At 46.4% G+C, this 12250-nt stretch overlaps 1 protein-coding gene across 3 annotated transcripts in view; it reads left to right on the forward strand.

The window, feature by feature from the left end:
- Positions 1 to 2552: 2552 nt before the first annotated feature.
- LOC134421856 (VPS10 domain-containing receptor SorCS1) overlaps positions 2553 to 12250 on the forward strand; it is a 258672-nt gene continuing 248974 nt past the window's right edge. Inside the window, exon 1 of one of the 3 annotated variants that reach the window (XM_063163233.1) lies at positions 2553 to 3688. In XM_063163233.1, the coding sequence (XP_063019303.1) occupies positions 3044 to 3688 (645 nt within the window). In that variant the 5' untranslated portion in view covers positions 2553 to 3043. The remainder of the gene's footprint in view (positions 3689 to 12250) is intronic. The other 2 variants (XM_063163235.1, XM_063163234.1) reach the window with 2 other exon arrangements.

The following is a 12250-nucleotide window of genomic DNA, read 5'->3' on the forward strand; positions in this document are numbered from 1 at the left end:
AGATCAGGTGGTGCCTCAGGTCTGGGTACCAATGAATGCAGCCTTTCCTCTCTCTGGGCACAGCCATGGAGCTCAGTCCCATCACAGCAGCTTCTTTTTGTCTGAGTACAGGAACTCGGTGCCTGCTCCCAACTGAGAAAGCTATCCCTTACATCAAAGGACAGCAGATTATTCTTTTGTGCCAAAGACTCCGCTTTCTTATCTCTGACGCCTCAATCATCACATCATCTGTGGCAAAAGATGGCTGGCAGCAAGATTAGATTACAGCGATTTAAAATGTCTCTCTCAGATAAGAGCAGACCACGAGTATTCAAAAGTACACAGAATCAGATTGTAAGCTTGACTATCACAGCTTGCCTCAGACACCAAGAGTATAAATACAGATTAGACAAATTTTGGGAAGACAGGTCCATTAAAAGTCCTACTATATTATTACTTATTAAAAGTAAGGGATCGGGTGCAGTTTCTGTTGTTGTTAGAATCTCCTAAACTGGTAATTCCTGAAAACAGGGCTCAGGGGAAGGCTCATACTGTTTGTGTCTGTCCTGTGTCCATCCACAACAAGGTCTAAGCTGGAAAATGTGTCTGTGGTCCTCAAGCTGGATCCAGTGTTTTCTCTCCATGACTGATTGTTGTGCATTTGCTGAAGAGCTCTGCAGGTGTAGTGTGTGCACACTGCATAAGATGTGCTCAGGGCACATCCCTATCACTCGATGGCCACTCAACACAATGCAGAGATAATCATCTGCCTAAATGAGACAGCTATATTGTTTCTCTCCTTAGCCTTAGCCACTCATTGACATGCAAACCTCTATAACAATCCCAAGAGAAATTTCCTCTGACCTCTTACTAATTTCCTTCTTCCAAGTTCTTTTTCTGTCTCACCTACTCATCCCTGAATTTCATTCCTTTAGATTAAAGCCTCCTTAAGAGACTTGTGCTGGGAAGGTGACACTTTTTAGTTGATCCTCTGGGATAGATCCACCTGCTCAATCTGTTGAACAGAAGATAAAGGATTGGGCTGATAACAAGGTAGCTCCACCTCCAATCATTACTACTCTGCTGATCATACTTTGACCCAGTTTCCCCCAAAAGGGGCCTTTGTGAGGAGTTTGGGGCTTACTAAAGGAAAGGAGCTGTTTAAGCGTGAGTGTTAATTATTGTTATTACCCGACAGGCTGTAACTAATAGTAACCATTTAGCTGGGAGATGAGGAAACAGGTATGCAGTTAATTGCTAGATTTAGCTGAGGTCAGGTGGTTACACTGCAGACAATCCATCATTGTTGTAAGCAGCATGAAGTTATGCCCAGCCTGAATTACTGTGAGTCTCCCTTCACCTCTGGTCCTGTGCTAATATCCCAAGACGTGTCACCAGTGAGCATTTGAGTGAAATCTCTAGAAGAATGTGGAACAAATCTGTAAATCGTTTTCTGAAATGCCCTGCCAAAAAAAAAAAAAAAGAAAAAAGAAAAAAAGAAAATCAATAAGGTCTTCTGTGTCAGGAAGGAAGTGTTAAAAATATTAATTAAAAAATAAACTCTCCTGTAAATCAAATGGGAATGAGTGGGAGCAGGCAGACGGGGATGGAATAATTTCAGTGGAACAGCTTTCAATTCCCTCCAGTTTTCATGGGTATTGGGAAGTGCCTGTCACAGCTCAGGGCCCTGTCCTGCTGTGTAGGCAGTAGCCAGCAGTGCTGTTTGTGCTCAGGACCAGCAGCTCCCGTGGCCAGCAGGCACCAGGCTCTGCCCCAGCCCCTGGGGATCTCCTCCGGCCACCACTGTCACTGCTCCCCCTGCGGGGAGGACATCTACGGAGAGAGGAGCGCAGCTCCTGCGGGTGAAACTGCTGGTCCTGAAAGCCGGAGAGACAGCTAAACCAACAAGGGTGTTTATTTTTTTTTTTTTTTTTTTTTTTTTTTTTTTTTTTTTTTTTCCCTGCTGATAAACCGCTGGAAGGGAATCTCCCTCTCCACCAAGCGCTGTCATTTCATTTCCAAAAGCTTGTCCCTGTCTCCATCAGCATTTATGTGGGTACATCTCTGCCGTGCATGAGTGATTTATTTAAGCATCGGCAGCTACTGTACGCGACAGTACAGTGAAGCATAAGCGGGGGAGGGAACAGAGGGCAGAAATGCAACTTTCCCTCTGTAAAAGCAAGCACAGGTGCCTATTCTGAGCTACTCCAGTGCACTTACACAAATCACGGGAGGGGGAGAAAGAAAGGGTTATTTCAGAGCCTGCTCAGACCTTTAAGGGCACTTAATTATTCGAATTAAAACATTTCCTCTGGGAAGACTATATACACACACGCATGTACTGTTCCTTCACTTTGCACATCTGCTTCCCGTCGCTGTGCGGAGGTTTCAGTACGCTGCGGAGCCGGCTTTAGGGGCTTGAGCTGACGGGAAGCGCAGGGGAGGAAGGGATGGGATGACACGAGTTTGAAAGTTGGGGTAAGTCCGTCGTTGGAGCGTGTGCGAGAGAGGGGGAGTGAGTGAGCAGCCACTCCCGGCACACGGGGCGGCCTGGCTGCGGGAGGAGTGTGATGCTCAAGCGGCGAAGGGAGAGGGGGCAGAGAGAGAGCGAGCGGGAGAGGAGCGAGCTGAGACTTCCACAGAGGCAGCCGGGAGAAATCACCAGCCACGATTCGCTCCTCTCTCTCTCCCTCTCTCTCTGATTTCAAATCAGCTCCTCCCCCGTGTGGTTGTGGCTTTGCCTTCCATCACAAGCCTCATCAGCAACACCAGTCTTGGGGAAAAAAAAAAAAAAAGGAAAAGAAAAGAAAGAAGAGAAGGGAAAAAGACACGAAAGGAAAAAGTGCAAAAGAAGATAAAGGAAGCAAGAGGGGGGGAAAAAAGACGTGGGAAGAAAGTAATCTCCTCTACCCCTCGGCTGCATCTAGCACAGAAGAGTCTGAAACTTTACGTGGAGTTCTCGCCGTGCTTACTCCGCGGCGGCGGAATCGGCAGCGTCCGGCTCCCTCGCTCTGCCCTCTCCTTCTTGCTCCTTCTCCCTCGCACTCATCAGCAGTCGGCAGCGATGGAAAAAGTTGCTGGCTGGTACCCAGCCTGGCACGTTGCTCTCCTGTACTGGACATGGCTTTTCCTCTTCACTTATGGCTTTACCGGCGCAGAAATAACTTGCAGATCCTGCCGTTCCCAGGTGCAGCCGCAGCAGCAGCCGCAGCAGGGATTACTGATGCACTTGAGGACCGACAGAGGAGAAAAGGAGCAAAGGAGCTTCCTCGGGGAGAAGGGAGGTGAGAGAGGGCAAGAGGCCGGCACGGAGGATGCCGGGCTGCAGGCGACCCTCGCCCCTGCTCCCGCGGGGATGCAATTCAGCGGCTGGGAGACACGGCGAGTGCCGAGGGAGCCAGAGAAAGTGGCCGGGGAGCGCCGTCCCCGAGCGGCAGCGGCGGCTCCGGCCGAGGACCGAGCGCTCCAGGGCCCCCCCAGGCCGGGCGGCCCCGGGCCGGGCTCGGTGCGGCGGCGCTGGGGCCGCAGCCCGCGGGGCTCGGCGGGGCCGGGGCCGGGGCCGGGCGGCGCCGCGGGGCGGGAGCCGGGGGACGGCGGCGCCGCCCGCTTCGGGCTGGAGGAGCTGCGGCTGGCCAGCACCACCTTCGCCCTGGCCGGAGACTCGGCGCACAACCAGGCCATGGTGCACTGGTCCGGCCACAACAGCAGCGTGAGTACCGCGGGCGGGGGCGGCTCCTCTGTGCTTCCCTTATTTCCCCCCTCTCCCCTTCTTTTTCTTCCCTCCCCGCTCCCCCGTGCCTGTGTAACCGGGGGTGGGGGGTGCTGGGTTTTTCTTCTTCGAAGGGGATTTTGCGCCTCCGGGCGCCGGGGATTGGCTTCGCTTAGCAGTGTGCAGTGGGGCAGAAGGGCTTCAAAAGGGCCATTCTTGTGGAGCAGGAAAAGTTTCCGCTGCCCGCCCGCCCGCTGAGCGCATCCCCCTCCCGGCCCCCGTGTCCCCCGCCCCGGAGCGGAGCGGGATCCAGCGCTGCCCCCGCCCGCGGCACGGGAAGGGTCTGCTCAGGGGGATGGATGCTCCTTCGCATCCAGCTTCTCCCCAGGGTAACCCTCACGGGCAGGCTCAGCTGGAAGGATGCCCAGGGAAAGCCCCTCTGCTGCTGCTTCTCCTCCTGCCGGCTGTGGGGGCCCACGTAAGCCCAAGGGCTCATCCCCAGGCCCTGCTGATGCAGAGATGCTGGAGGGCTTCAGGACTTTGCCTCCAAGGTGTCTCTGTGTAGGGGATAAAGCTGCTTTTTGCCTCTTGCCACCAAGGTGTTAATCAGGAGAGTTTTGTTTCTTCCTCATAACCTGCATGTGTCTCAGGAATAGCATCAGAACAGCTCTGACTTGAGCCAAGCAGAACAAAACTGGCCAGAGAAGTAGGCAACTGATTTCCAGGCTGGAGCCATAGTCATGACATCAAAGTTCCCAGGTTAACTTGAGCATTGAATCCCTCCAGCCTCTGCTGCCGTGGTACCTGGAGCTGGGGCTGAGGTCCAGGGAAGGCAAGGGTAAATTGCTTGGAGTGCTCTCTGCCTGCCCTTAGCCCTGCTTGTGGAGCAGCAGAAGTGGAGGGATCTGTCTGTCCGGACTCTCCAACTTTGCCTCTTAGGGACACCAAGCAGAATGCTAATGAGAGAGAAGGGGATGCCACCACTCCGTGACTGCTGCCTGTGCAAGTTCCCAGGAGAAACAGGGACTCAGGCTCTCCTCTAAGGTGTCTGCAACTGTAATGCCAGAAGGTTTCTGGCTGCTTGGCAGAAATCTTCGGCCTCCCTCTCAGCTTTCAGTACTAGGAGACTGATAACATTTTGAAATTATAGTCTAGTCATTATGAATTCCTTTTGGTGTAGATTGTACTGAGCTACTCAATTTAAATTGCAGCGGATGTCGTAAGGACTTCACTGTGGGGTTCAGCCCTAGTTAATTGGGACATGGTTTTATGGTCTCATCAGGAAGTTTTTAATCAATTAATTGACAAGGGAATAGATGTCATTTCCATTTTGAAGGACTTTCTCCTTTCTTCACAACTCAGCTAGACTATTCTTAAACAGTTGTGTGAACAGAAGCTGCTTTGTAGGAAGTCAGGTCTGTTCATACAAATTGAATTGGGACTGACACTGGTTTCAAGTGACCCATTTGCTAAAGAAAAAAGATTCTGATATAAAAAGCCATCCAGCAGGCAGCAGTTTCTTTGCTCTATCACTGCCATTATGTTTCACCTGTACATTTTCCAAGACACATCTATTGTTATACATGTGTTTAGGTACACATATATTTGTGTATGTGTTTCTGCCCACTGTGGTAGTAGTGTAGGCTGCTGTTGTCAGGGACTGATTTACTTTCTGAGTGTGTTGGTGTACAGATGTTTTCAGGGGGAAGTATTTTGTTACTGTCCTTCCCAAAGAGCTGCAGGTTGCATGGTGTACAGGGATATTTTGCTCCCCCCTTCACTGTGGGGGCCCTGGCAGTGCTGTTCTGTTTTGTGTTATGCTTGCAGCCCCCTCACAACACAGACTGAAGCTGGGTCCCAGCAGCACTTGGATGCACAGCAGGCTTGCCCAGCTGAAGCAATGGTGTGTGTTCAGAGGGAGCCCAAAGTGGCACTGACCCATTGTCACTGTGTGGAGGTTCTGGGTTCCCATCAGTGCTGGAGTTGGGAGTGGGATGGGCTTGGGGTGAAATGCTTCCTTTAGGGCACAGAATATGTAGTTTTGCCTGCCTGGAGTTGCAGAGGGTCCCAGTGTGCTGCTTGTGAGGATGCTGTGTAAGCCCAGTGCCCTGCACTCCAACAGCAGCAGCTGCTGGCTTCCTGCTGGAGTTTCCATGCCGTGGCACAGGGATGCAACACACCTCTGCTCGTTTTCATTCTTGTCTGCTCTGGAAGTGCTGCTGTCAAACAACTTTTGCCTTTGCCAGGCAGAGGGGCAGTGTGAAGAAGATCGTAGTTTGCAGTATCTCTGTGAGGACAGGAAAAACAAAAATAAATCTCAAAATATTTGAAATCCTCTTAGGTGGAAAAAATGGAAAATTAAAGCATTGTCCCCATCAAGTTTTTTGTATTGCAGTGTCCCTTATCCTGTCAGCCTCACTGTGGTTTCTTGTATCCTTATTTTGGTAGTGGTGTGGATATAATTGCAGTGCTGCCGTGCAGGAGAAAGAACTCCTGAATTCTGTATGGGATTCTTCTGGGCATTTGCAGCTTCTCTCAGGCTTGGCTGTGATTTTATATTGAGTGTGTGCACCACTGAACTGATGGCATTTTGCTCTGAATTCACTGTATGCTAAGCCACAAGTACAGTAAGAATAATAAATTATAGTACAAGTTGTCCAGGTTTAACTCCATCAACATAAATTGTTTTAGATCAGTGCTTGTTTTGGATCATCAATGATTTTAGGTACTCCCTGGACAACTTGCTCTCCAGATCCACATTTACATCCAGACACTGGGAGCATGCTCTGCTCATCTGTAACACAGTTCACAAATTCTCTAATCTCTCCTCTGTACCTTGTTTCACTGATGGAGGCAGCAGGAGTTCCCCAGAGGACAGCATAGGTGTAGCAAGACTGGCTTGTCAAATGATTGATGAGGATGAAATCAGGAGTATATCCAGTGTTATGTTAAAATACAAGGGGGGCCTCAGGCTTTTCTGACTCCAGTGCAGGTGAGTGAGGGCACACAAAGCTGTCCTGCATCTCCACAATCCTGAGCTCTTTCAATCTGCAAGACAGAGAAGAGTGGCTGCTGCAAAATTGGGTGCTGAAAAAATCTTTGAGTCCTGGACTGACTGGGATGGTCCAAGGAGGTGTTAACTGGCCCAAGCCAGCACCTTTTCTGAAATAATTTTGACAATATAATAAGAGCCTAGACTGTTGAATCTGTAAAGGGGTCCTGGCAGTACTTACCTGCATTGATAGATCCTGAGCATCTTTCCACTGGCCCCTATAAAACTGGAGTAAAAGTTCATGTGACCTGAAATCTTTGTCAAATCTCTTCTGCAAGATACACAAGTGAGATCTCCTGCCTTATTGCACCACTGAGAAATGTCATCAACGGTGTGGAATTTGGCAGGTTTCCTAGCTCATGGAGATCCCAAGCGTGTTGCTGATGCAGTGTGTCCTGACACTGTAGGTTTGGAGTCCCTTAATGCCATGCTATAGACTAGGGGAAAAGAGCTAGCAGAGATTTATGTGTGGAGCTAAAAGAGAGACCTGGCATTAATGGAGAGAAGCAAATCTCTAGGTGATGTCCATAATGAGCTTTTGGGATAGAGATGCTTTGCAGGGCTTACAAAAAATGAAGACTGCTTCTGTCCTAAGCTGGCTTGGAGCAAGATCAGTGCCTTATCTGTTAATTTGAAAGTATTCTGGAGAAAGAAAAAAAAAAAAAAATTGGAGGAGGTTGAAAGGTAAAGGAGATTGAGTGAGTGCCTTGGTGCCACAGCTGGTGCTATAATGTGGTGCTGTGAAAGAAAGCAGCATGGGTTTCACAGTCAGTTATTATCATAGCAGTTTACTGTTACCTTGCACTGCACAAAGTGCTTTCCTTGGCTGGATGTTGGTGTAGATCTCAAATTGTGTGGCAGAGAATTTGAGCATTTACTTGGCCTTGTACCTGGGGATTGGCTTTTACCTGAGCACGATACCTTTACACAGCTGGTTCAAACTTCTGTGATTAACATGGTGGGAAAGACAAAGCTGAGCTTTCATAGGTCCTCCACAGCAGCAGATCCTCATCAGACTGATGGAGACACAAAGGTGTCTCAAAACAATCATGGCCAGACAGGTTTTGTAGTCCATCTGCAGCAGAAATTGATACAGCTGAAGGGTCCAGTGCAGGATGAAGCCTGCAAGGTCATCATTGCTCTTGTCAGGTGATTATAACAGACAGCAGGGGAAGAGTTAGGTCTCTTATGGGAGAGCTTTTAGCAAGATGAAACTGCATTAGGTGTTGCTTGCAAGGTGGTACTTAATGTTACTGACAGGACAAAGTGGGCACAGGTAAGGCAGAATAATGATGCACCTATGTAATTCCAATGCACTGTGTTTCGTCCGGGACAAAGCAATTGTGAATAAACCTCTTGTTGGGTTTTCAACTTAAGTGTTCAAACCCACTTTGTAAAAATGAGGAATTTCAAGAATGGCACATAGTACTGCATCCAACAGCCATGACTGATCAAACTAAAACATCTACATGTACATCCTTCTATTCTTCACCCTTCTATTTCCTTCTTCCTTTTTGGGTAGCTGTTCCAAGCCTTTTTTCTGATTGTTGGAAACTACTCTGATTTCTGTTCTAATGTTGCCATTGGGCAATTTAGATTAATTTTTTTTTTCCATTTGTATGCATTCCTTTTAATTGAAGTTATTTTCCCTCCCTGGCACTTAGATTCCCTGGAATTATTTTACAGGCAGTGATGATATTCCCTTTCAGCCTCTGATTTAAACAGATTTAGATGTAAATCTGCTAAATCAAGCAAGCATTCTTCTTTTTGTATCTGCTTGTACAACAGGTTTTGGACAGTGAACTCTCAATTTCTGGGAGTCAGGTTCCCAAGAACTTGAATTTGAATCTGATTTTTGCTTTTGATGAATGAAGATGATAACAAATATATTGTTTTTTGCAAGTGAGGCAGTAAAGGCATGACCCTAAAGTACCTTAAATTGCCAGTGTTCTGTTCAGTCCAGAATGGGGGACCATAATACAAATTTTTGTTTTACATCTCACTTGGAGCCTTTGCCCAAATATCATATTCATGCAAGAGGACATAGTTGATAGCCTCTGCCTTTGTCTTGTTGGCAGAGCTGTGGCTCCAAAGTAAAACACTCAGGGGTGCCAGCATCATCCCATGAGTGACCAGCATTTTATTGCCTGATGCTGTGACAGCCCATGACAATTGAATCATTATAAAGGAAGAATTTCAAGGTAATGAGTGTGGATGTGGAGCCCAGAGCCAGATGCTCAGTGAGACCCACAGTGAGGAATGACCCCAGTGTCACTTTCTTCGTATTGAGATTGATTCCTAGGGTGCTGAAAACAGCTGCCAGAAAAGATTCATGCAAGGAGGATGTTGGCATTAGTAAAATTCAGTGAGATGGATTCTGTATTATGTACAAATTACAAGAATATATAATAGTATTAAGAGTATAATGCACCGGATGCTGAGACTGTTTCAGGCTAATCTCTTGCTAGAGCTACTGAGAATATATTTTGGAAGGGCTGAATAAAATGTAAGGAAACAAAAATGGGAATTTAAACCAGAAAAAAAAAATAAAATCAAATTAAAATATTGCTAAAAGTCCCTTGTTTCAAATTTTTGTCTTTATTATATTTAGTACTGTTGGATAATAAAATACTTCACATCCAATCTAGATATGAAACCTCTAAATTTCCTGTAACTGAGTAGGACTTTATTCCTTTAACCAGAGGTCTTGAGGATTTTTTTTGTATTTATTTTCTTGTGTGTGTGTTTGATTTTTCAAAAAAAGGACTCAACAGGCATGGTGTTTCTTTTTTCTGTGTTGCAATCCATCTCTAGATATAGTTCCTGACTGGATAAAACATAGGCTTTTCATATACAGAATATGAAATAGGATACATGGGAAATTGTTAATAAGAAGAGCTGTGCTCTGAGAGAAAGCAGTAAGTGAAAGAGAATCTGTGAGGACTGGAAGAAAGGCTTGTCATTGTGTGATGCTGGTTCTGTGAAAGAGTTAGGGAGATGGTGAGGAGCTTCTGCCTCTGACAGGTGGGATATGCAAATCCCATCACAAGGGGAGATTAAGGAGAATAATGGAAGAGCTCTGACAGCTGCAACCGGCATTCATGCAATATCGAGAGGCTATAAACTGTGTAAAGCAATCGGGTTATAGCTTTCAATCTTCCTAATACTCTACTTTATAATAGAAAATGGGTTTCTCCCTTTCCTCCTGGCTTCAGATACGACGTTTGTATTTCCCTCACCTGGAGACCACGGTGAAGTCAGTCCGGAGGGGGAAGCCAGGAGGTCAGAAGTCCTTAATTCATTCTGGAGGGGTTAGGGACCCATTCAGCTGTGACACAGCTTTACATGGGAAGGGCTGCAGGGTCAGCACTGGCCTTGGACAATCTCACATCCTCTGGGCCTTTCATACCATGTCAGAGTGAATACAGAGTGAATATGTTGTGCAGAGCTCCAGCCAGGGGAACCAAACTGCCCCATTAAAGACTTCTTTCTCTGGAAAATGCTCTTGTAGCTTGGCCAGACCATTTTGTAGGTTCACATTGATTTTTCTTTGATTCCAAGGCTCCTGAGAAATAGCCCTCAACAATCCCAAGTCGTGAAAGTTTAAATGCAACATTTTTTTGTTTTGAATCAGGCAGCATTTTTGGAATGGATTTCCAATTCTTATATTCTGCATTTTAAAATGATCCAGTGATACAAAAACCTTGATTCAGTGTGCTGGACACCTGAGATGGCATTACCTCTGCTCCACAGAGTAAGGGCATCCTGTGGGAACTGTGTCCTACCTGATGTCCAGGTATGGGAATTTCACTGCATCTCAAACTGGTTTTACCTATATTTAGGTAACTGCTGCTATCTTAAAAGCTCTGTGTACTAGATCCTGTTCATCGAGATGCAAAGCTGCATTCAGGTTTACATTTCCAAGGAGGAAAAAAAATTAAGACTGACACAAGGTGCTTTTTTTCCTCAATTATTTTTTTATACCTGGCCAGCAAACCAAAAAATCAATGACTCCCAGAGCTCTAATTGACATTTCTGTGTTAAATGAAAATGGGCCTTGATTCCAATTCAAATGGCAGCACTGGGTGATAAAGTAATTATTTTGGAATTTTAAATGCATATAAAAGTTGATGCAGTAAAATGATTTTTGTGCCACTTGGAATTTTTTTTGGCTGTATCTTAAATCAAACAACAGTTAATGTAAGAGCCCTTAATCCCTAATTCTCAGCGCTGGTAACACAATAACACTTTTACTTAGTACTGTACTTTCTCTCCTTGGGGAACATAAAAGTACTTTCAGAAGGAACAGGATATTTTAGGATATGTCCTAAAATGTAATTCCTTCCTTTTAGAGGGTCTGTAGGAACTTAATTTAACCTCCCATCGAGTCCCTCAGTGGAGGAGCGTTCTCTTGTGGCTGCTGGAGCTGCCACGGCGGGCACAAGCCCAGGGCAGCTGTGCCCAGGTGCCCCTGATGGGGGTGAGTGGGGAGCAGGAGACTGAGGAAACAGGTGGAGGTTTGGATGGAAGAAGGAGGGAAGTTGCAGCTCTTCCAGCATCTCAATGCCAAGCATCTCCAATGGCAGCAGCCCACACCAGGACAGGGCCTCTCCCCACGCCGTGTTTGGGGCAGAACTGCTTCTGCAGGGGCAGGAAGGTCAAGGGAGTCATGGAAAACCCCAGAGATAACCCCTCATCTCATCTGGGCTTTTGGGGAGGAAGCTGTTTGCGTACAAATGGGAAGCTTTTGATGGTTTACACCACCATGTCCCAGCCCAGTGTCAGTGTTCACATCCCAGTTGTATGAGGTTGAGGTCGCCTTTGCTGGTGATTGTGTAAGGACATCAGTGCCATGAGCTCTTGCAGGTAATTTTCATGCACTTCTTCAGGAGGAAGTGAAAAGCTCCTTAGAAAAGTCTCAGGCTATATAGGTAACCCAACAGAGATATACCATGTTATTTCTCAACTGTTTCTCTTTTTCCCCCCATTCTCACCTCCCCCACTAAATTTAAGGTGGGGGAAAAAATAATTCAAGGGAAATATTTTATATAACAAATGCAGGCATGCTTTTTTCTCTCCATAAGTTTTCCCTGCTCAATATGTGATTTTCTCAGGTGCACTTTTTTTATCGGAGGGGTGAAGTAATCATAAAGTTCCTAATTCAGAAGGCACTGAGAAATTCCTCACTAATGTGGAAATGGACACCGTTGTATCATTTGGACTTTGCCTGGAAAATCTTTCTTTTAACTACAAAGTATAATCTCAGTAGATGAAAGAGGTCATATGCTCCCTTTCAGTGTGTGTCACTGGGTCAGTTTAAATCTGTAGAAACAGCCTAATGTGCCCTGTCTTGGTCAAAAATTATGCCAGTATCTTTCACCGAATATTCTCTGAAAACAAGTGTAGGAAAAGTGGGTTCCATTGACTATTCAAATGAGTATTTGAGGACCTTATTAAGTATTTACTTATAGGTAAGTTTAATTATATTTTTCTGATGTAAAAAGAATACT

The sequence above is a fragment of the Melospiza melodia genome, chromosome 9 (assembly GCF_035770615.1).
Source record: "Melospiza melodia melodia isolate bMelMel2 chromosome 9, bMelMel2.pri, whole genome shotgun sequence".
Taxonomy (NCBI): Eukaryota; Metazoa; Chordata; class Aves; order Passeriformes; family Passerellidae; genus Melospiza; species Melospiza melodia.